The 25,452-nt window shown below is 40.0% G+C and overlaps 1 protein-coding gene across 3 annotated transcripts in view; it reads left to right on the forward strand.

Moving 5' to 3' along the window:
• Positions 1 to 25,452, forward strand: part of IP6K1 (inositol hexakisphosphate kinase 1) — a 73,066-nt gene that overhangs the window by 40,857 nt on the left and 6,757 nt on the right. For 2 of the 3 annotated variants that reach the window (XM_027836877.1, XM_027836876.1), the window contains 3 exons: positions 18,986 to 19,333; positions 24,164 to 24,374; positions 24,879 to 25,063. In XM_027836877.1, the coding sequence (XP_027692678.1) occupies positions 19,111 to 19,333; positions 24,164 to 24,374; positions 24,879 to 25,063 (619 nt within the window). In that variant the 5' untranslated portion in view covers positions 18,986 to 19,110. The remainder of the gene's footprint in view (positions 1 to 18,985; positions 19,334 to 24,163; positions 24,375 to 24,878; positions 25,064 to 25,452) is intronic. The other variant, XM_027836878.1, reaches the window with a different exon arrangement.

The following is a 25,452-nucleotide window of genomic DNA, read 5'->3' on the forward strand; positions in this document are numbered from 1 at the left end:
AGAGGATGGTCAGCAATGTCACATGCAACAGATAAGTCAAGAATGATGACTGAGAAAGGACCATCATATCTAGCAATTAAGAGATCTTCAGTAAGTTTGGAGAAAGCATTTTCATTTGAGTGATGAAATCAGAAGCCCAATTGCAGAGGGTTTAGGAGTGAGCAAGAAGTGGAGACAAGGAGTCTGGATACTTTTTTCAAGGAATTTGACTGAGAAAAGGAGAGGAGAGAAAGGATGATAGCTTGAGAGGATGATAGTGTCTAGTGTAAAGAGATTTTTTAAAATATCTAGCATTTAGCTCTTTAACGTTGGCAAAGTGTTTTATATATGTTATGTCATTTGTTCTCACGACAATCCTATGAGGTAGGTGCTATTATTATCCTCATTTTACGGATAAGGAAACTGAACTGAGAAAGGTTAGGTGACTTGCTCAGACTCACACGTCCAGTAACTGTTTGAGGCAGGATTTAAACCAAGCACTCTCATGTACTGCATTACCTAGCATTACCTAGCTGCCTTTCAATAGTTGCTGTTTTAGTCCAATTGTCATATCATTTTCCAAGCAACAAAACAGACCCAGAAGTCAAAGTAAGTTTGTAAAGGTAATCTGTGTAGCCACAGATTGAAAACCAAGCACCCTTTATAACACTCCATTGCTTCCCTCTAGTGAGTTCCTTCTAGGACCTGCTTTTGGGAGTTGGTGGGTACTTTACCATTGGAAATGACTCATTAATGTGGATTGCCATGTTTTAGATCAACTTAGAGTAAAGGAGAAGGCTCTTCCCAGTAGCTTCCAGCTCTATCGATTCAGGTCTCAGGTTTTGTGATCCAAGGATCCCTTTGTTGTTGTCTTTTATTAGGATACTCAGAAAAGGGCATGTCCTAGCATTGCTAGGAACCAAATACTCTCGCTTCTCTGGCTTTTGGTTTGTGTTGAGGAATTTATCTGCAGGGGGCTTGCAAGAGCAAACCTGTAAAACAAGATGAAGGAGGAGGAAAGTTAAAGCAGCTTATAAATGAGTAACAGTTTATTAATTCATGTAAGTACTTGTAGATGACAAACTCCAGCAAGGCCAGACAAATGGGAATTCTAAAATTATCTTTCTGAACCCTTTTAACTTCAAGGCTGCTCTAGCTACATATGAGGAAAACAGAAGAAAAGAAAGTATTCCATAGGACTGAAATTACCAACATTTTTTGAGTTCCAGCATTATTTAACGCTTGGTTTTCTAATATTGTCCTTCTTTTCTCCAGGACAGTATTGTCATGTGGTATATATTTCTTTAATTAACTAAAGAAACTTAAATCTCATTTTAAGAATTTCATAATATTCAGATATTTGATAATACTCTAGTTATGTACTATGGTATATCACAACTGATAATAATTGCCTTGGCAATTCCATAAAAACTATTGATGGCTTATTCACTTTTGCTTACATGATTGTAATAGCATACTGTCTTTCCTTTCTCTAATCCATCCCTTCTGCAGCCCCTAAAATAATTATTTTAATGTATCTGTCTGGTCATACTACTTAGAATTACAGAATTTCAGATCTGGATGGGACTTCACAGATTTTCTCATCCAGTGCTTACCTGAATAGCAATCCTTTATATGAGATCCTTGACAAATAATCATCCAACCTTTGCGTGCAGACTTGCAGGGAGAGGGAAGCCCACTACCTCTTGAGTTAGCCCATTCTGCTTCTGAATTGCTCTGACTGGAAGCTTCCCTTAAAGTACCTAAATTTGCTTCTTTGCATCCTCCACTTTGGGACCAAGCACGACTCCTTTTTTCGTATTGACACCCCTTCAGATGCTTGACAACTACAATGTCTCCCCAGCTTTTGTCTTCTCCATGCTCACTGATCTTCATATTTAACCAGTTCAACTGTACATGGGCTCAACCTTTGAATATTTTGTCTAGTTGTTCTTTGCCCCGAACTTATCCCATTGTCTTCCTTCTCTGCCTTTGCCTGTGTGCTGCTGAATGTTTCTGGAGAAAGCCATATAAATTTTGACTCAGTACTCTACATATGTGTTACTCAAGATGCTGGGCCTTTACTTTTGCCTTTTTTTCTCTTCTTTGATTGATTTTCTATCCCGTCTCTTCACAGTGGCAGTTCCAAACCTTGTCATCTTTATCAGTAAAGTAAGTAATTATTAAATGCCTACTCTGTGCTGGACACGAGAGCCAAAAACAAAATTCCTGCTGTCAAGGAGCCTACATACATTCTGTTAGGGAAGCCACCTGTTGATGAATACCTTCCTCTCAGCAGAGGACCCCACTTTATAATTCACTTGGAAAATCGAGGTCGTCAGTCAAAAAATTCTCCCTTCTACCCAGGTTCACTTTTCATATCACCTCAGCATCATCCCGCTTTCTTTCCTCATTTGTTTCAACTGGAAAAGATATAGTGGCTCCTGTCCTTTTCCACAATTATTCCTTCTGCTTGTGCCTTTGATTTCTGCTCCTTTGATCGTATACTTCTCTCTGCCCCTAATTTTCAGTTTCTCCTTAGGGCTTTTTCCTAATACACAGGTAGGTGGAACATTTTCAGTGACAATGACCTCTAGATGAAATACACATTCATCAGACTGATATTTAAAAGGCAAAAAACTTTGGTTCCCGTTTACTTTCCCAGCTGTATTTATTTTTAAAAAATGTTTAATTTTATTTTCAATTACATGTAAAAACAATCTTTAACCTTTGATTTTTTTTTTAAATTTTGAGTTCCAAATTCTCTCCCTGCCGTCCTACCCTCCCCTACATTGAGAAGGCAAGCACTTTGATATAGGTTTTACAGTCATGCAAAACATATTTCCATATTAGTCGTATTATAAAAGAAAACACAGACAAAAAGAACACAAGAAAAATAAAGTTAAAAAATGCTTCAATCTGCATTCAGACTCCATCAGTTCTTTCTCTGGAGGTAGAGGGCATTTTTCATCGTTAAGTCCTTCAGAATTGTCTTGGATCTTGTATTGCTGAGAATAGCTAAGTCTTTCACAGTTGATCAACCTTACAATATTGCTGTTACTGTGTACAAAGTTCTTCTGGTTCTGCTCAGTTCACTTTGCATCAGTTTATGTATGTTTTTCCAGGTTTCTCTGAAAGTTTGTCATTTCTTATAACACAATAATATTCCATCACAATCATGTACCACAGCTTGTTCATCTATTCTTCAATTGATGGGTATCCTCTCAATTTCCAATTCTTTGCCATTATAAAATTTGTTTTTGTACATATACATCTTTTTCCTTTTTTTTTTTTAATCCCTTTGAGATACAGACCTACTAGTGGTATTGCTGGGTCAAAGGATATGCCCAGTTTCATCTTCATTTCGACATATTTCCAAATTGCTCTCCAGAATGGTTGGATCAGTTCACAGCTCCATCAATAGTGCGTTAGTGTCCTAATTTTTCCACATCCCCTCCAACATTTATCATTTTCCTTTTCTATTATATTAGCTAATCTGATAGGGTGGTACCTCAGAGTTGTTTTAATTTGCGTTTCTCTAATCGTGGTGATTTAGGACATTTTTTCATATGACTATAGATAACTTTGATTTCTTGATTTGAAAACTGCCTGTTTATATTATTTGACCATTTATCAATTGGGGAATGACTTATGTTCTTATAAATTTGACTCAGTTCTCTGTGTATTTGAGAAATGAGGTCTTCATCAGAGAAACTTGCTGTAAAGGTTTTTCTCCCAGTTTTCTACTTCCCTTTCTAATCTTGACTGCATTGGTTTTGTTTGTGTAAAACCTCTTTAATTTAATGTAATCAATTATTATCCATTTTATATCTGATAATGCTCTCTATTTGAGCATAAATTCTTCCCCTTATCCATAGATCTGGCTGGTAAACTCTTCTGTGCTCCCTTGATTTGCTTATGATATCACTATGTGTAAATCATTTATCTATTTTGATCTTATCTTGGAATATGGTGTGAGGTGTTGGTTTATACCTAGTTTTTGCCAAACTGCTTTCCAGTTTTCCCCAGTAAGTTTTTGTCTTTTATTTTCCCTCTGTTTCTTCTCTTCCTCTTCATGTTCCTCCTCCCTCTCCTCCTCCTTCCTTCTCAGGTGTTTTGCTTCTGACCATCACCTCCCCCATCTGCTTTCCTATCAGTTTCTCCCCTTCTTATTTCCTTCCCTTTTTAATTTTGCCTCCCTTTCTATTTCCTTGTAAGGTAAGATAGATTTCTATACCCTACTGAGTGTGTATGTCATTCCCTCTTTGAGCCATTTGTAATGAGAGTAAGATTCAAGCATGGTGAGTCTCGCCCCTCCAGTGTAAAAACTCCTTTGTGTCTCTTTTATGGGAGATAATTTACTCTGTTCTACCTCTCTCTTCCTCTTTCTGCCAGTGCATCTCTCTTTCTCACCCCTTAATTTTTTTTTTTATATCATTCCATCACAGTCAGCTTAGACCCATGGCCTTTGTCTATGTATGCTCCTTCTAACTGCCCTAATAATGACAAAGTTCATAGGAATTAGAAGTATCATCTTCTCATGTTGGAAGGCAAATAGTTTAGCTTTATTTAACCCCTTATGGTTTCTTTTTCATTTTTACCTTTTTATGCTTCTCTTGAGTCTTGTATTTTGAAAGTCAAATTTTCTATTCAGCTCTGGTCTTTTTTTTTTTTTTTTTGTCAGTTGGGGTTAAGTGACTTGCCCAGGGTCACACAGCTAGTAAGTGTCAAGTGTTTGGTCTGAGGCCCAATTTGAACTCAGGTCCTCCTGACTTCAGGGCCAGTGCTCTATCCACTACGCCACCTAGCTGCCCCAGCTCTGGTCTTTTCATCAGGAATATTTTAAAGTCCTCAGTTTCATTAAGTGTTCGTTTTTCCCCTGAAGGGTTATACCCAGTTTTGCTGGGTAGATGATTCTCAGTTGTAATCCTAGTTCTTTGCCCTCTGGATTATCACCTTTCAAGCCCTCCTATCTTTTAATGTAGAAGCTGCTATCTTGTGTTAGAATAACTGTGACTCCACAACATTTGAATTATTCCTTTCTGGCTGCTTTCAGTAGTTTCTTCTTGATCTGGGAACTCTGGAATTTGGCTATAATATTCCTGGGAATTTCATTTTGAAATCTCATTCAGGAGGTGATCAGTGAATTCTTTCAATTTCTATTTTATCCTCTGGTTCTAGGATATCAGGACAGTTTTCCCTTGATAATTTCTTGAAAGATGATGTCTAGGCTCTTTTTTGATCGTGACTTTCAGGTAGTCCAGTAATTCTTCAGCTGTCTTTCCTGGTTCTATTTTCCAGGTCAGTTGTTTTTCCAAAGAGATATTTCATGGTTTCTTTCTTTCTTTCTTTTTTTTTTCATTCTTGTGACTTTGTTTTATTGTTTCTTGATGTCTTGTGGAGTCATTAGCTTACACTTGCCTAATTCTAATTTTTAGGGAATTATTTTCTTTGTTGAGCTTTTGTGCCTCCTTTCCCATTTGGCTAGTTCTACTTTTTAAGGAATTCTTTTCTTCAGTGAATTTTTGTACATCTCTTTTCATGTGGCCAATTCTTTTTTTTTTTCCCAGGAGTTTTCTTTGGTGAATTTTTGTACATCTTTTACCATTTGTTTTTATTTGTTTGTATGTTTTATGTTTTTAAGGTGTTACTTTCTTCAGTATTTTTTGTGCATCTTTTTACCAAGTTGTTGACTCATTTTTCATTATTTTTTTTTGCATCATTCTCATTTCTTTTCCAAATTTTTCTTTCTATCTCTCATATTTTTAAAATCCTTTTTGAGCTCTTCCAAGAATTCTTTTTGTGACTGAGACCAGTTCACATTTTTCTTTGAGGCTTTGGGTGTAGTTCCCCCCCCAGGCAATGGGGTTAAGTGGCTTGCCCAGGGTCACACAGCTAGTAAGTGTTATGTGTCTGAGGCCAGATTTGAACTCGTGTGCTCCTGAGTCCAGGGCCCATGCTCTATCCACTGCGCCACCTAGCTGCTCCTGGATATAGCTTTTTTGACATTGTCGTCTTCTGAGTTTGTATTTTGATCGTCCCTTTCATCATAGTAACTTCCTGTGGTCAGGTTCTTTTTTTGTTTGCTCATTTTTCCATCCTGTTTATTGATTTTTAATTTATATTCAAGTTGGGCTCTGCTCCCAGGGTGAGGGGGCCAGTGTGTGTGTGTGTGTGTGTGTGTGTGTGTGTAATTTGCTAATTTCTGAACATATCCCCTTCCCACCCTCACATATTTACATATACATGCACACACACACAGAGTAAATGCAAAGTAATATGGAGGGAAAAGGCTCTAACAACTGAAGGCATTGGGAAGGGCTGCATCAGGGTGGCATCTTTGCTGAGCTTTGAAGAAAGCCAGGGATCTGAAAGACAGAGATGAAGAAGGGAGGGCATTATAGGCCTGGGGTGGTAGTATGTGCAAAGGCGCAGAGCTGGATGATTGGTACAGATCACCGCCAGCAAGTGGGCTAGTGTAATGGGAGCATGGAGTTCATGGGATGGGTGAATGTAATGTGTATGTAGTTGGAGCCATCCCCAAAATGGGCTGTGCCAACCACGTGTATACTCTGCTTCCTTCTTCACAGAGACAATCTTAAAAAGCATCCACATATCAGGAAGATTCTGGGAGTTTCTTGAAACTACATTTGGGAGCTCTTGACATAGTAGCTAACTTTCCTTCATTGCTGTATAGCTGATTCAGTTCAGGTCTGGGATGCAGTTCTTCTCTGATTCTCTTCTTTTCCAAAACTCTTCATGAAGCAGGTGGCTCCTGAAAAGTGGCTCAGTGGAAGGCATTTTTGCTGTGGTATTTCCTCCCCTTGGTTTAAGTCTTGGCATGGACCCAAGCACAATTCCCTCTTAAAGAGTGGTGGTGCATACAATATTGTTGACTTTAAATAAAAACGAAATTACATTCAACTTTAGGCATACCCATGTATTCCTTAATTTTGCTGAGACCACTCTTTGGGACTCGATGTTCTCTATTCTGAATTTGCCTAAAAACATCAAATTTTACCCCATTTCAATAGTTAGATACTCAGAAACTCTTGTTTATTGAATTGACTCCAATTTGATTTTATTTGTTTTCACCCATAATTTCAGGATGAATTTGTGATGAATTAAATTTCTTCTCGCCTTCCTCCCTTGCCATTGGTATGCTATAAAACATTTTTAGGCATGTATTAAGTAGAGTGAGAAAAAAAAACCCAAAGCCTTGCATTTAAACAATTTTTTAAAAAAATTAATTTATTTTGATTTATCAGTAATCATTTCCATAAGCTTTTGAATTTTAAAATTTTTCTCCCCCTTCCTCCCCACCACCCTCCCCAAAACGGCACACAATCTGATATAGGCTATATATATATATATATATACATTCCTGTTAAATATATTTTCACATTAGTAATGCTAAACAGCTTTTAAGAAGCTATTCCACAGTTGTTTATATGCTTTGACCCAGAGATTCCTCTATTAGATTGCTATCCCAATCAGTGAGAAAATGAAGAGCCCCATATACACCAACATTTCTAGCAACACTTTTTGTAGTGACAGAGAATAAGAAATAGTAGATCAAGTGGGTATCTACAAATTGTAATACATGAATGTAGTGAAATATCACTAAGTGCTGTAAGGAAGTGAACATGCTGAATACAGAGAGGCATGGGAGGGTTTGTGTGAATAGATGCAAAGTGAAGTAACTGGAACCAAGAAAATAACGTAATACGATGACTGGGGCAATAAGGAACAACAACAGCAGCAAAGCGATCGAAACCAAGCCCTACTAAATTATAATGATCCAGAGCACTCACTGTTGAGCAAAAGCAGCTGGAAAAACTGGAAGCAGTCCTGCAGAAGTGAGGTACAGCCAACATCTTACACTCTATGCCAAGATAAGCTTCAAATGGATACATGAGTTAGATGTAAAGGATCACATAAACAGTAGGGAAGAAGATGCCTTGTGCAGTTGTGATAGGGAAAGTGTTCATGATCAATTGTGGCACAGAGAGGATCACAGAAAATAAAATGGACACTTTTGATTACATAGAATTAAAAAGTTATTTTTATAAACGAAGAGTGAAGTTGAAAATAGTTAACAGGGAAAAAAATGTTGGCAGCAAGTCTTTCTGATAAAGGTCTCATATCTAAGATAAAGAAGTGATACAGTTTTATAAAAACAAAAATTATTTCACAGCAGATAAATGATCAAAGGCACTTTTCAAGGAAAGAAATGCAATTTATCAACAAGGATATGAAAAAATGCTCCAGTGATCACTAACCCACTCTCAGGTTCTGCTTCACACCCAAGTCATGTTGAGAATGGTGACCAGTAAAAAGATAAGTGACCATTGTTGGAATGATTATGAGGAAACAGGTACATTAATGCACTATTGATAGAGCTTGTGATCTGGCCATTTGGGAAAGCACTTTGGAATTGTGCCCAAAATATCACTTAGCTATGTAATATCCATTGACCCAGAGATACCATTACTAACCTAATATCCCAAAAAGATCATAGAAGGAGTAAAAGGATCCACATGTACGAAAATATTTATAGTAGTGCTCTTTGTTATAGCAAAGAACTGGAAGTTAAAGAGATTCCCAAAGACAACAACTTTGAAAGGCTGAAGATCGCTGTTTGATGCAGTGACCAGCTGCAATTCAGAAGACTGATGATGAAGCTTGCTATCTAGCTCCTAATAGAGAGGTTCATGCACTCAAGTTGCAGAATCAGACCTACGTTTTTGGACAAAGCAAATGTGGGAATTTGTTTTGCTTCACTGACTGCGTATTTTTTTTAAATTAATTTATTTATTTTTAGTTTTCAACATTCACTTCCACAAGATTGTGAGTTCCAGATTTTCTCCCCATCTCATCCCTCCCTCATCCATCCCTCATCACACCCCAAGACAGCGTGCGTTCTGAATATCCCTTCCCCTGATATGTCCTCCCTTCTATCTCCCTGCCCCTTCTCTTTTCCCCTTTGCCTTCAATTTTCCTGTAGGGCAGGATAGATTTCTATACCCCATTGCCTGTATATCTTATTTCCCAGTTTCATGTGGAAACAATTTTTTTTTTTGAGCTAGGTAGTGGGGTTAAGTGACTTGCCCAGGGTCACATAGCTAGTAAGTGTTATGTGTCTGAGGCCGGATTTGAACTCAGGTCCTCCTGAATCCAGGGTCGGTGCTTTATCCACTATGCCACCTAGCTGTCCCTGAAAACACTTTTTTAACATTTGTTTTTAAAACTTTGGGTTCCAAATTTGCTCCCTTTCTCCCTCCCTGCTCACCCTCATTGAGAAGGCAAGCAGCTCGATACAGGTTATACATGTGCAGTCATGCAAAACACTTCCATAGTAGTCATGTTGTGAAAAACCAAGTATAATTTCCCTTAATCCTATTCCACCTCCCATTTATTCTATTCTGTCTTTTGATCCTGTCCCTCCTTAGAAGCATTTGCTTCTGATTACCCCCTTTCCCAATCTGCCCTCCCCTGTATCATGCCCCTGCTCTCTTGTCCCCTTCCCCCCCTATTTTTCTGCAGGGTAAGATAGATTTCCATACCCCATTGTGTATGTTATTCCTTCCTTAAGTCAAACTTGATGAGAATAAGATTCACTCATTCCCTCTCACCTTCCCCGTTTCCTCTCCACTGTCAAAGCCTTTTCTTGTCTATTTTATGTGAGATAATTTACCCCGTTCTACCTCTCCCTTTCTCCTCCCAGTATAATCCTCTTTCACCCCTTAATTTTATTCTCCAGATTTCACCCCTTCATCTTGAACTTATCCTGTGCCCTCTACTTATCTATCTCTCTATCTCTATATACATATATGTAATTTTTCCTCTTCAGCTACCCTAATACTGACAAAGGTCTCATGAGTTACAAATATCATCTTTCCATGCAGGAATGTTAACAGTTCAACCTTAATAAGTCCCTTATGATTTCTGTTTACCTTTTCATGTTCTCTTAAGTCTTGTATTTGAAAGTCAGATTTTCTATTCAGCTCTGATCTTTTCATCAAGAATGCTTGAAAGTCCTCTATTTCACTGAATATCCATTTTTTCCCCTGAAAGATTATACTCAGTTTTGCTGGGTAGGTGATTCTTGGTTGTAATCCTATCTCCTTTTGACCACTGGAATGTTATATTCCAAGTCCTTCAGTCCCTTAATGTAGAAGCTTGCATATTTCTTACAAGTGCTTTTTTTCTATTTTCTCAATTTGGGTAGGAGAAGGCAAGCTAGAAATAATGTGACCCCCCAAAAAGAAAGGAGGGGCAGCTAGGTGGTACAGTGGATAGAGTACCGGCCCTGAAGTCAGCAGGACCTGAGTTCAAATCCAGCCTCAGACCAAACACTTGACACTTACTAGCTGTGTGACCCTGGGCAAGTCACTTAACCCTAATTGCCTCACCAAAAAAATAAAAGAAAGAAAGAAAAATGAGGGTCATTGAAACATGTTTCTGAAATTCACAGAATAGAACAGAAGGAAAGCTAGAAGGGAATCACAGACAAGCAGGATAGCTTAGAAAGTTACATGGTGAATTTATTATATATTTGTGTGTAATGAGACATAATTTTGTATATATTGCTTAGTTTTGCTGAACTTTTTTCCTTCTTTTTTCTTTATTTTCTGGGAAGGGGTAGAGAGAGTAAGTGGGGAATGTAGGTGATATAAAAACAGCTATGAATAAAATTTTATTAAAATAAAACATGAAAATTTATCTTCTAATAGCTGCTCCTGGCAAAGGGTTTATAACATTTCAAAGGGAAAGAACTGTCAGTGGTGAAAGGTTCTTTCAGTTGTGAATCAGATGACTTTTTTTAGGGTGTTCTAATCCCTGCTCTTCTGATGGTTTACTGGGGGTCTTGGATAATCTACGAAACTCTTGGATACAGAATCTTTGTGCTTTTACTGAACTATATTCTTTTGGCCAGTTTGAGAGGATGATTCTTAACCTATGGATATGCTGCTTAGCTGGTTAGTAGTCTGTCATTTATTGGGAGGGTTGATATGAGTCTTTGCACTGGTGGGGAAACCTTATTTTTGTTACATTGTTTTTGATGGCTTTTTCATGCTGCTTGAACTGCCCCTGTCATGCCTTCTGTGTATATTCAGTAACAAAGGAAAAAGAAAGAAATCTCAGCTGCTCCTGAATACGTGCCAGTGCTCAAGTAATTTCTCTGCTGGAGTTTGTTCTGTTTATGAAACAGATTAAAATACAGAATGGCCCTCAGGCCTCTGTGTCCAACTCATTTAAAAAGTCTGAGTTGACTGTAAAGAGATCTCTTCACATAGTATGATGTACGGAGAAAGTCATTTTGTACATGCTTCATTTCTCTAAATGTATCACCTTTTTGCTTGGCTCATTTGCTTTGTGTGTACCTATTATTCACTGGTACTCTTCTCCTTTCCTCTTCTCTTCCATTAAAAAAATAATAATAGACAACAGGTACTTAGAGCACTCATGACTCCTTGTGGCCAGTTGTAAAAGGTTATGAATTCTCCTTTAAGGAGGAATACAGTTAAGTTGAATGAATAAAAAATACTGTGTTAAATTACATAGTTAAATTGTTATTGTGTGACATCAATTGAATTTACCCTTTTCTCCCTTGATCTTTTTACCCTAACAGGGTAATTTGAACGATCTTACTACAAAAGGACTAGTCTTAGCTTGTAAACTTTCATTAATTAATCTGTGAGATTCTAGCTCCTGTTTACCACAGAACAATGAATCACCCAGAGTTGTATAACAGAATTAAAATAGAAGGCAGCTGGGTGGTATGATGGATTGAGTGTTGGATTTGGAGCCAGGAAGACCCCAGGTACTCTTTCAGACACTTACTAGCTGTAGGACCCTGGGGCAAGTCACTTAACCTCTTTCAGCCTTAGTTTCCTCACTGGTAAAATGGAAATAATAATAGCACCTACCTTACAGCTAGATTGTTGTAAGGATCAAAAATGAGATAACGCATGTAAAGTTCTTTTTAAATCTTAAAGTGCTGTGTAAATGCTAACATAGAAAAATTAAAACCTACCTACCTCAATGTTCTAACCTTTCATGGCATCATAGTATTGAGTGTGATCGAAGAGGTCATTTAATTTCACCTCATACACCTCGCAGGAAGCCATTATAACTTCTGACAAGTAATTTATATAGCCTCTAGTGATGAGGAATTCACTATCTAAAGTCACTGAGTATCATTTTTTGAAAATTCTGATTTTACCTCATTATGTTTTTTATTGGGCTTCTGCCTTGTAATTTCCATCTGTTAGTCCTTGTTTTATCCTCTAGGACCATATAGAGTAAGTCTATTCCCTCTTCCAGATCATAACTAAGTTTTCTATTTTCTGGACTGTAAGCACTCTCATGTACTCTTAAGTTCTATTTAAAATGAAGGGTTTCTCCCACAGTTCCCATTGCTTCTACTATATCCTCCTTCATTGGTTAAAATTAAGCCAAAGTGCCAAAAACGTCAGTTCCCCTTTTTGGTTCTTCTGAGACATGACATCAGGTGGAACTGTGAAAGGAGTCTAACTGATTTCAGTTTAGATTAGTCAAGAAAAATGACTTAATGGTCCATACCTTTTGACTAAGTAATCCCAAGGAAGTCAGTCAGAAGCAAAAGTCCAGTCAATATATACCGAAATAGCCATACAGCATTATTTATGGGAGCAAAGACCTGGAAACAAAATGGGTGCTCATTGGTGAGGGAATGACTGAAGAAGGAAAAAACTCCAATGGTATGTGAATATAATGGAATACTGTTATGTAGAAAGAAGATTTGTATGAACTAATTCGGAATGAAATAAGCAAGACCGAAAGAACAATACACAGAGTGGCTAAAACATTGTAGATGAAAGCTCACTCTAAGAAATTAGAACTCTGAGTCTGAAAACTAAAGTTCTAAAAAGCCAGTGAAGTAACAGCACCTTCTTTGGTGAAAAAACATTTTTCCTTGCCTTCTTTGCAGCAGAGGGGACCCTGGTATGGAACATTCCATATGCAGGCTGACTCAGTTGATGTGGGTGTGTTAGTTTGGTTGAACTGCTTTTTTTCCCTTTCTTTTTCTTTATGGGGGATGGCTCACTGTGAGGGGGAGGGCTGTATTCAGAAATGAAAGTGTAAAGCAATGAAGGTCCTAGAGAACAACTAATGAAACAAACCTCCTTCCTCATGGCTTAATCAAGGGACTACTAATACTAATAAGTAATATTCATAATAAATACCTAACATTTATATAGCACTTACTATGTGCCAAGTACTGTGTGAAGTGCTTTGCACCTATTTCATTTGATCGTCACAACAACTTTTCGAGCTTGGTAGGTGCTTGCAAGGTTGTTATTCCTGTTTTTCAGTTGAGAAAACTGAGGCTGAGAGAGGTTAAGTGCCTTGGCCACACAGCTAGTTTGAGGCTGGATTTGAACTCAAGTCCTCTTAACTTCAGGTCCAGTGCTTTATTGATAGGATGTTTTTGCTTAATTGTTATTCTTTGCCACAAGGCAAGGTTTATGTGGTGTGGGGAGTTAAAATGATTTTGATCAGAATCAGAAGATACCCATAAAATGTATCTTTTTTTAAAAGTAAACTAAATTGTTAACAGAAAAGGTGAAGAACACTCCATGCCTAGACATGGAAAGTGCTTAGTAATTGTTGAATTGAATTCAGCATATTAAAGTTCTCAGATACCTCATTCAGGTGTGGAGATTTCAAGACTGTGACAGATGAACATGAGTTCTGGCAGTTTGTATCAGCTAAGAAGGCTGCCAGGATAGCCCTGGCAATAGAGCGCATCAGTTTTCCAAGGACCAGTGTGCCTAAGTAGAAGGTATATCACCATTAAAACTGGCCACTTAGTGATGAATTTTTGGGCCAAAGTAGCTTTCAATCCTTTTGTGGTCCTTTTTTGCTTTTGAAGTGATTGGCAGAGGGTACCAGAGGGTAATAAGAATCACACATTTTTCAACTGTCTATAAATTTAATTTGACTATTGATATTCTAAATATGAGGTCCTTTTCTGTCTAATGACCATTGTTATTGTTCAGTTTTCGGTCCTTTCCAACTTTTTGTGAGCTCATTTGGGGTTTTCTTGGCAGAGATACTGGAGTGATTTGCTACTTCCTTCTCCAGCTCATTTTACAGATGGGGAAACTGAGGCAAAACAGGGTTAAGTGACTTGTCCGGGGTCACCCAGCTAGTAAATATCTGAGCCCACATATGAACTCACAAAGATGAGTCTTCCAGACTCCAGACCTGGCGTCTCATCCATTGCACCACTTAGCTGCCCCAGTAAGTGGGCATAAAGCTGGAGGAACTGAATCATATGTCAATCTTGATGTTTTGCTGTAAATTCTAAATCAAAAGAGAGAAGAAAGTTGTAGATAAATGGAAGGATGACTCACAGGTATCCTAGAAGAGGCAAAGAAAAGTGTTGATGGGATGGATTTTATCATCTATCCGAAGATGTCAAGAAACATTTCCTGGTATGTTTGGTCGTTGGGTGTTGCAGTGTTAATGATAAATTTTTGCAGAGAGGCTACCATGAAAATAATTGCCTCTTATATACTAACACTGGTTGAAGATAAAAGAGCTAAAGAAATTCTATGAAATACTTAATTAGACCTTCCAAATTAAGTCAATATATACTCTGATACTTGGTTGTTTTTTGTTTTTGTTTTGACTGGAAAGGTAGGAAAAGGTGAGAATGGGGTGAAATAAATAGAAAAGCCATAGTTCAGGAAGGAAAAATAAGAGGCCACAGACTTGTGTTTGACCCTGAAACTTTGAGACTCTATATTACGAACACTTTCAATAATTGGTAGACACTGAACATGGTGAGTACCAACTAACATTGCAGAAAACAAAATAGATTGTATTTTAATAGATAGGAAAAGATGGATTATTATTGATATAGGAGTCATCCAAGAATCAGCTGTATTTGTACAGTCAAACCATGATTTGTCATAGCTAGGATTAGAAATAATAAAGCACAAGAAGAAAGAAGAATGGGAAAAAGATGGTATACAGTTGAAATAATCAGTCCTGAACTATTTACCCCTGCTTTTTTTACTTCAGCTGAAGTATAATATATTCTGCTCCAGCCTTTTACTTTTACTCTGTGTGTATCCCTCTACTTCAAGTGTGTTTTTTGTAAACAATATATTATAGGATTATGGTTTTTAATCCTCTCTGCACTCCACTTCCATTTTATGGGAGAGTTCATCCCATTCACATTCACAATTATGATTACTATCTGTGTCTTTCTCTCCATCCATTTTTCCCCCATTTATGTTTTTCTCTCTCCTTTCTCAGTTCTGAACTATTTAAATTAGGAATTGACAGTCAAATGGAAAATGGTATACAGAAATGACATTAACACTGATTAAAATAATTTTTAAAGAAGTCTAACCAGTGCAATTTAGTTGCCACAACAAAGAAAATAGCCATAGTCAATAAACAGATATTTATTGCTCCTACTTTGTGCAGGGTCTGTATTACAAAACAACTAGTTTACTCACCAAATAGAAAAAAAAAAGGCTGCCAAAAGCACCATTAGGTTAGAATTTAAATTTTTGTTTAGACTCTTACAAAGGATGATGGACAATTATGAGCAGTACTATCTAATAAAGAGATAGGGTGAATAGAGATAGATCCCTGACCTGCAGCATTAGAGTTTCCTCATCTGTGAGTTTTTGGCCAACATATTAATGTGCTTATTAGAAAGAAATCGTACTAAAGAAAGCAAAGAAAGGAAGAGGAGCCAGATGTTGGACCAAGTGTTTATGGAGAAGATCTGTGCTGGAGCTGACAACAATTGTGAGGGCATTGTGGGACCAACATACAAGGCAACTGAGAGCATCAGTGACTATCAGTCAGTATGCCTTCGATCTCATTAGTACAGAATTTTTACAAGAGGCATCTATCTACACATGAATCAAGGGGATCCTCAGAAAGTAATTTGGAGGAGCAGGTAGGCTTTCAACAAGCAATATCCAACAATGGACCACGTCTTTTCCATTTCACGTAAAGAAGGTCATACTGTGCTTGTTTCTTGATGATAAAAATGCACTTGATTTTTTTTTTAGAGCAAAATGCTACCATATAGATTCTTTTTAAAATATGAAACAAAAGAAATAATACTGTAAGTGACCCTCTGATTAAAAAATATTAATTCTAATACGGAAACATGGAACGGGATGTATTTTTGTCAAAAGTGCTTGCCATTATGATGGAAGAGATTACCATAGAGTCCAAGTTGAAAAAGAAAAGCCAGGAAATGGTCATCTTCCTCCTATGTGTATTTGACATTGTGCCAATTTCATCAAACCCCAGAACACTGCCGAACTGTCTCTTGAAAGACACGTGTAATCACTCAAAAGAGTTGTCGCCCTCCCATTCATAAAGGAGAGACCAAGTATGTGGACAGCCATTACTGACATTACAAGGTGTTTCAATGGGCAACTGTAGAGCTGTTACTTTGTACATCTCAACAGACAGTACAGATTAACAGGTTAGACCCAGAGTTATACAAGAAAGGGAGAGCAGATTGTATTATTGTCTCTGGGAAATTGAAATTGCTCCATTCATGATCTCAAGCTTACCGTGAAAGCAAATGCCCATTTAAAAATACTGTCATCCTACTGGTCTTACTTTTTATATAGCAGCAAAACGTGAAATACAACAGCTCCAAAAAATTTTAAAGGATAGCACAGGAACAGTACGTTCAGGCTGCAACACGAGAAACTTGAAAGAAGAACAGGAGTAAAACTTGTCATCAAGGAATTGTGTGATAAGGAGAGAAGAGAGACTGGTCAGGTGGTAAGGGGGAAGGGTGATGTGTCAACAGCCAGAGCTCCACTAGGGCCTTTGTGATGGCAGGAGAGATGGAAGAAGCCCTCCAGCAGGTTGGGCAGATCTCCTGTGTGGAATGTGGTGGCAGGACCTGGGCAGGAGTCTCACAGGGGGAGGCCTGGACAAGCTGTGATCTGCATCACTGCATCACTGAAGGGAACTTCCAGCAGATCCATTTGAGTACATCAGACTCACTGCTCTTGTCTTCCCTCTCTGAATTTGCAACCTGTAATGTGAAAGCACCACATACATGCACATAGACAGTCTTCATATCCTTCACCTAGCTGGCTAGTCTGTAGGACGACTCAATATATCACCTCTTTTCTCCTTCCTTTTATACTTCTTATTCTGGTGCTATCCCTTCTCTCAAATCTGTTTCTTCCAAACAAGCTGTACCCTTCCATAGCTATATTCCGTTCATGAGTCCTATCCTTTTAAATCTTTGTTCCTTTTTCCCAATGTTTGAGAACTTAAAATAACTCATGTTTGCTTTTTATTAAATGAAAACCTAAAACCCAGCCTTCATTACTACTGATGATGACAAACTAATTTCTATAGCACTTTAAAGTTTACAAAGCACTTTACAAAGCACTTTACTTAAAACAACTCTTTGCAGGTGGTAAAATTATTTGCATGTAGCAGATAAGGAAATTGAAAACTACAGAAATTTAGTTAAATTTACCCAAATAACTGGGACTCTCAAATCCAGCTATTATGATTCCGAGGTTCTTTCCACTATATCATGTAGTAGGCAACCTTAGGGAAAATTATTTGAGAGGGAAAGAATATTCCTTATTCTTATTTCTTTTCCTTTATTCAGTAATTCTTTTTTGGATCCTTATATATCCTCTCTGGCCTCTGGAGTTTGGGTCATTTAATAAAGAAAGAGGGTGTTTGTCTAGAGACAATATAAAACCTGCTTTGTTGGACTCCCTCTCCCTTCTTTAGGGGTAGGGCTAGTGGGTTGTATTTCCAAACTTTATAACCAAGTTGCTCTAACTGGGGAGGCACTGTAATTAATGAGGAAGTTGGGAAGAAGTGTGTAGATACTAAAGAAGATTTCATTTGTACCTCCTTTCATCAAAAAAGTCGGGGTACTTTCAATTGTATTGTCTCATTAGTTTCTCCCATCTCCCTGAAGTCAAGGTGTTGTTCGCATTTTGTGTATGAAGCAGTTGCGGTAGAGAGAACTTGGAGAATTTGCCCAGTCTCCCAATGAGCTTAGGCACCCTAGAAGAGTAGCAGTGAAACATCCTACTTTTGTTTACCATGACACAGTCTGCCAAGTTTCTTGGGTTTGCTAAGAATTATATCATCACTCTATAGTTTTTTATTTCTATTTTCTCCTCTTTGTTTCAGTGATAGCATACCTGCTGCTTTCCTGATTCCTAGCTTCATGAACCACTTGAATTTCCTTGAGATAACATTTACTTGAAAGGTCATACTAGGAAGTTATAAAAGGGCCTTCTATCTGCCAAGGAACTCCCTAACCCTCATTTCCTTTCTTCTTCCACCATGAAATTAGTCAGTGAGGGAAAGCTATCAGGCTGGTTTGTTGTATGATTGGGAAAAGTAGCAATAACTTTAGGTGAGGCAAATCTAGGGGGAAATCTGAAACCTGAGTTTCTCTTGAAAATAGTGAATCATTTTTGCATCCCAAGATGCTACTGGTCCTTGGTGAAAGGGTTGGAAAGCTAGAGATTTTTAAATAGGGCTTACAGTCCTGTTTTTCAGTCCAACTGAACATTGTTCCTCTGAGTTACAATTGAGATGACTTTGAATAGGCACAGGAGTGAGTCATACATGATAAACATAAAGCTGTTCTGTGGTTAAGCTGTCCTTTCTTGAAACATGAGATATAAGGTTGATAGGTGTAGGGGACATGTATCATTTTTTAAAGGGCCTTAACAATTAGTCTTTTAGGTTAGAGGATGTCTAGGAGAACTTACAAGGGGTATGAGGAACAGGAGAGTCTGATAAATTTATTGTTTATTGGGTACAATAGAGACTAAAATTTTAGGGAGATTTGATATATATCTACTTTTCCTTATTTTAACTTCATTTTTTAAAAAAAATCTTTTTATTGTCTCCTCTCCCATTCTCCTCTCCTTGGTTTTTTTGTTTTTTGTTTTTTGTTTTTTTTTTTAAACAGGAAGGATTAAGGCAAGCAGACTCCAAACATTGGCTTTCAACTAGCCAGGGTCTTCCATCATACTCTTCTCTTGTGGCCCATGTGCTACTCCCTTTGCCCTCATTGTGCGACTGGCCCCCAACGCGATGTGTGTTTGTCAAACCATGGAAGTGGGGAAGTATGGCAAGAATGCAAGTCGAGCTGGAAACCCGGGAGTCCTCCTGGAGCCCTTCATACATCAGGTGGGCGGTCATAGCAGCATGATGCGCTATGATGACCACACTGTGTGCAAGCCACTCATTTCCCGGGAGCAGCGTTTCTATGAGTCTCTCCCCCCTGAAATGAAGGAGTTCACCCCTGAATACAAAGGTAAGCCCCAGCTGGTCACTGTACTCTGTTATGCCACACTGTCCATTAGCGGCATTCTGCTTTGGTGGATTTCCATCATTATCTTTAGATGTTATTTCTAGTTACTTTCATTAGTTAATAGTGGGTTGTAATTGTGTTTTCCTGTTCCCAGAAGCAACAGTTGTGGTTTTCATTCCAGAACAGCTCACTCACTTTTTCCTAAATGTTCTAAATAAGCCTGTCATGGAAAGACGTCTCCATTTGTGGTGTTGATTTTAGCAAGGGACTGAGAAGTTCTCAGGTTTTTTCCTCCCAGAATGAGTTCCAGTTGGCCTGTAAACAGGATATGTTTAGAATTCATCTAGTCTCACCACTTCATTTTACAGATGAGAACACTGAAGCCAAGTGAGGTTATGTGACTTGTCTAAGGTCCCACAGGTGGTGAGTCCTCTGACCCCTGCCTAGGTTCTAGTCCCAATCCGGCGCTCTGTACTGTGCCGTACGCTGCATTGAGGCATTATGGTTGATCAGACTTCTGTAGTGTGCGGCAGCGTCCTCTAGTTAGTGCCTTGCATTTGTGGACTTATGCAGAAGAGGTGGAACTCTCCTGGGTTGTTTCTTTTTTTAAGAGTATTTTAGATAGAGATTTTCTTCATTCAAGTGTAAGAGATAGCTAATGAGGGAGGAAAGACATTGTCAACCCTGGGCCTGTCTATAATAAAGAACATTAGATAAATTAGAAGGGATTTTGAGAAGGATTGGGGCCTGGGAGGAATGACATGTGAAGGACAGTAGCAAGGAAATAAAACCCAGCTATGTGAATGATTGTCATCTTTGCTTTTTAGGAAAAGTCTGGTAGGAGGGGCTCTCTTAATTGGTGAAGAGCAGCAGAGTAGGTAGTAATGAAGTAAAGGTGAGGTCTTGTCCACAGAAAGTTTTTAAAAGGAGGTGAGGATTGATACTTCAGGAAAGGGGAAAGAATAGTATCTCCTAGTCCCCCACTGGTGAGCTATTCACTCCTCTGCTTAGTGAAACTGACTGTTAAGTCTCTGTATTATAAGTTCACAAATTGTGTGCATTTGAGGAAGGCTGTGTGATAGAGTGACAAGACTGAAGCTAAATGTCATAGGGTTTGAGGCACCCCTTGGCCACTTAATAACTTCGTGACCTTGAGCAAGTGGCTTAAACTCTCTGAGACTCAGTTTTCACACCTGCAAAATGAGAGGGTTGGACTGAATGACTTCTAAGGCCTTTTATAGCTTTCCATCTAGGATCCAGTGATTTTTGTAACCATTTTTTTTTTTGTCACGGCAAGTGGGGTTAAGTGACTTGCCCTGGGTCACACAGCTAATAAATGTCAAGTGTCTGGTCTGAGACTGGATTTGAACTTGGGTCTTCCTGACCTCAGGGCTGGTACTCTATCCACTGAGCCACCTAGCTACCCCTTGGTAACCATTTTTGTACCATTTCTTTTTATTTACTTTTTATGGGATGGGCCTCATTTGACTTGAGAGAAGGGGAAATGAAATGGGTTTCCTTGGGTTTCCTTCCCAAGATGTCAGAAGTTGGGTGTTTATCTTTCCTTCGTGGCATCTGAACTCCTTGTGGGATGAGCTTTCTCCTCACTGAGGAAAGAGGGAGCTGGGGCAGAATTTGATATGTTAAAATTTCTTCTTAGGGAAGGACTAGAGGCCCTAACCCATCTCTTCCCGGCTTTGTGACTCAGACCTGCCTTGTGTCTGTAAGGAGCTGGCTTTTCTGGTCAGTCTGTGCTGAAAAGGAGGTAGTCTATCCTGGCATCAGTCACAACATGACAGATTTCTCCGCGTTGACAGTGCCATTGATCCTCTCTGCTGTGTTGGGATGTTTAGAACAAGCAGTGTGGCTGTGACTTGCCGGATTGTGGTGGGGAGCAGGGGTGTGGAGCCCTCCAGCGCTGTTTGTACTAAGCCCCTGCTGCTCTGGCTCTGATTGTCAGCAGCTTAGTAAGTGGAGGCAGAGCTTTCCGTGTGATTCTGCTTCCCTGTAAGCTACACGCAGTGCATGCACTGATATGACTGGAAAGAAGAGCCAACGATGTGCCATGAGTCGTGTGATCCTTCCAGTAGCCTATGAGGCAGGTATATACTGTCACCCACTTTACACATGAGGAGCCTGAGCCTTCCAGAAATCAGAGGATGCAAGTGTTGGAGTTCAGCTGTGAGTCAGTTGTCTACTAACTCCACACTTTTCTCCTCTACATCCTTCTGTCCTATCTTAAGATCTCTGGTCAGACTGGTTGTAGTACTTCACTTTTACTCTCTTCCAACTGTAAGAATTGGGGGTGGGGGCTGGGCAGGGGAAGCAGTGCCAGGCAGTGGAGAGAGTGCAGCACTGGGGCGCCGAGATTCTGGCTCTGCCACTGACTACGCCTCTGGACTGTCCTGGGCCTCGGCTTCCTTGTCTATAAAATGAGGTGTGGAGGATGCTCAGGGTGACGTTCTCTTGGGTCTCCTGTGGCTGCTTGGAGGGCTCTGAGGCCTCTCAGGATTAGCTCTGACGTGTTTCAGACAAGCTCATGGAGCTCTAGGAGGCTGGGCAGGAGCACTCAAACAGCTTCCCAGCTGGAGTACCATAGACTGTTGAAAGTCAGGTGGGTTTGAGACTATTCTTCCTGGTCCCAGTCTCTTCCTAATTAAAGAGTTTTAGGACCTGACCTGTTCCGTATGTTTACTTTCAGTTCTTCCCATTTCCATAGCAGAAGTAAAGCTGATGCACTACTGTTATTTTTGGCACAGTAATTACAGAGATTTTTAAATGACATTTAATGTCTTCTGTTAAAATAAAACATAGTTTGGGGTTATTGGTGGTAGACTTTGGAGAGGTGACATAACAAAATCTGCCTCTTGTGTATCAGTCTTACAAAAACCTACTTGCCCAGAAAATTGTGACTTGGGCCAAATGTTAGTAAATGTGCCTTTCTTTTCCTACCTACCTAGGGTGAAGGCAAAAGAGGGGGAAATGTTTGAATTTGGAATTTTTGAACCAGTAATGGGGCATCGAATCTTTCTCCACCTGCTTCTTTTGACAGACAAATGTATATATACACACACCATAACAGACCCTTCATCCTCCAGATTTCTGTTTCTTTCTTGAATCTGATGTAGAAATTGTAGATTAGTCTGCTCCACATAGCATGGCCTTTGCTAGCATTTGATTGGTTGGGGATCATGAAGGTAATTGTTATACATGAAGCTGGGAACCTTCACCACAGGCCATGGTGGTTGAGGACGCTTGAAGGTTATTGCTACAGGCTATTTCCAATAGATTCTCCAGACTCAGCCAGCTCTTCCTGCCCATTTGTGGAAAAGAGAGTTCAGAAAAATGTTTTCTGAGCATATAGAGCTGATCTATCCACAAATCTAAGAAAAAGATAGGTTAAAATCAGCCATGTTGCTGCTATGTCCTTCTCTTGAGCCAGAATTAAGTTATAGGGGTTAAGGTTTTTTTTTATATTTTGGTCCTTATTATAAGCCCAGCAACAACTGAAGACAGTCTCTTTATCCTTATGACTCAAAGAAGGCTTGAAGAATTAATCTTGACACCAAGACTCCCCCTGTAAAATGAAGGAGTTGGTGGATAGAGTCAGGAGGACCTGAGTTCAAATGTGGCTTCAGACACTTGACACTTACTAGCTATGTGACCCTGGGGCAAGTCACTTAACCCCATTGCCTAGCAAAAGTAAAAAACAAAAACAAGAAAAAATGAAGGAACTGGATTAGATGACCCCTAAGGTCCCTTTCCAATCCTAAATCTAGAGCCTGGAACCTTTTCTTCTTGTAGCATAGAAGAGAATTTCTGACCCAGAAGAGACTTTAAGAAGGGACCTAGCCAACCTCCAGGTGTTGGTTAAGTGTCCAGGATTCATTACTTTTCATTCTTCTTTTTGAGCTGGCATTTATAGTCTTAGCCCCTTTGGTAAAGATCCAGGAGACGCTGTGTGCCCAGCTTGTTAATAGAATGACTGTATTAGGCTAGCAGCGGTAGGAGGGGCATTAACAAAGAAAAACCTAAAAGGGTTAGAAAAATGTACCTAAACTGTAAAGTGCTTATGGTCCTGTGGTGGAAGAACCCCATGGATGAGGGAAAGAGCTGAATTACACATCTCAAAGCTGTTAATTTGGGAAATATCATCTGCCTCTAAAATACTCCTTGCTAACACTGGTGGAGAGGAGAAAAAAGGAGGAAGAGAGACCCTATCTATTCCTTAATTGTTTGATGTCTTCATAATAAGGGCTCTATGCATTTTAACAGTCGTTTTAAAAAATTGTAGATGAATTCTGTAATAACAGAATGGCCATATGAATTTCAGAGATGAAAGGGGTCTTAGAAATGATCTAATCCAACCCCTTATTTTATGAGGTAGGTGTGGGGGTGAAAGGTGGGAAGGCCTGGAACAGGGATAGAGCAGTGTACTCACAGCCCAGGTTTAAAGATAGGCGTACTTGCCCAGGAAGCAACGTACTTTATGGTGGAGCACGAGTAAGGAATTCATCCTGAAAAAAAAAGGTGAGGAAAGAGGAGGTCTGGAAGGGTTAAGAGCTTTCACTGTGGTCAAGACACACTTGAGGAAGTTGTTGTGTCTGGAGGGTTTCTCCTGGCCTTCTTTCCTCCCTTGCCTGTGATGTTTCTGTTTCTGCAGGAGGCACGAGGTTGGGGAGGCTCGGAAACACCCAGTTTCCTTCATTTTCTTTGAAGCTCCTCAGGAAGAGTGACGCGTCTCCATCTTTGGCAGGGTGATGTAGCCTACGTCCCTTTCCACCGTACCGCCTTAAATGCTTATGGCCTGTCTTGTCCCTTTCCTCTTGGCAGGTGTTGTGTCTGTCTGTTTTGAGGGGGACAGCGATGGCTACATTAACCTGGTGGCCTATCCTTACGTGGAAAGTGAGGCTCTGGAGCAGGACGACCCGCCAGAGCGCGAGCAGCCCCGACGCAAGCATTCCCGCCGAAGCCTTCACCGCTCGGGCAGCGGCAGTGAACACAAGGAGGAACGGGCGGGGCTGACCCCGGAGAGCACAGACAGGTAACAGGATGCAGGAGCAGGGGAGCCTGGGCCAGCACGGTCACCAGGGGGATGTCTTCTGACACTGTAGTGACGGGCTGGACACGAGGGGGAGGAAGATGAACTGTCTGAGCATCTTGTAAAAGGAGGGCCAGAAAAAAAGCTTTTAACAAAGAGCTGATACCCAGCTTATGGAATACGAGCTTTGGAACGGGGTCCTTATAAAATCCTGTATGTCCTCTGAGTGAAGAGAGCAAGGGCCAGAAGGCCCGTCGCAGCTCCCAGTACGTTCAGAGCTGTCCCTAAGTTAGGATGGGGGGGAGGGAGGGAGTTCCCTGCCCTTGTGATCTTCTAACGTAACCACTTAGAAATGTGTCAGCAGAGGTGCAGCTGTTAGAGCAGAGACTTGTATTCAGGAACAGGCAGGCTGAGCAGCCTCGGAGCCTCGGCGGTCCTGTGCCCAGGGCATCAGTCCGCAGGCGTCAGGGGCCTTGCCCAAGACTCTTGTGCTGTTTCCTCCCCCAGCAGCTCACAGGAGTTGAAGAGCCCCAAGGTGGAGCTGCACATCCACTCGGATGTCCCCTTCCAGATGCTTGATGGGAACAGCGGCCTGAGCTCAGAAAAAATCAGCTACAACCCCTGGAGCCTGCGCTGCCACAAGCAGCAGCTGAGCCGGATGCGCTCGGAGTCTAAGGAGAGGAAGCTCTACAGTATCCTCCAGAGTGGGCGGGCGGGAGGCTCCTGCTGGTCCTCTTGGCAAGGTTGTGTGCCTCACCTCTGTTCTTCATGCCGCCCAGTCCCCTTTTAGTGCTTTTGTGAAATCAGAATTAAAGACCTCTACGTAGACAGTGCTATGTGGTTAACAGAGTGCTTTGAGAGGCCGGCAGTGCAACGGCTACACAGCGTAGAGACTGGCAGGTCCGTGGTTCATTCTCGTGTGCTCCTCTGCCCTCGGTGCAGAAAGGTGGAGATCTGAAAGCTTAGATATCAGCATGAACTAGCAATTACTGCTTCTAATTACATGGTGTTTGGGGCAATACAGGGATGAAGGCATGTAAGTCTTTTTTTTAGAAAACTTGCCAGTAGATCCTAATAGGCT

The sequence above is a fragment of the Vombatus ursinus genome, unplaced genomic scaffold, assembly GCF_900497805.2.
Source record: "Vombatus ursinus unplaced genomic scaffold, bare-nosed wombat genome assembly UNPS02014820.1, whole genome shotgun sequence".
In the NCBI taxonomy this organism is placed as follows: Eukaryota; Metazoa; Chordata; class Mammalia; order Diprotodontia; family Vombatidae; genus Vombatus; species Vombatus ursinus.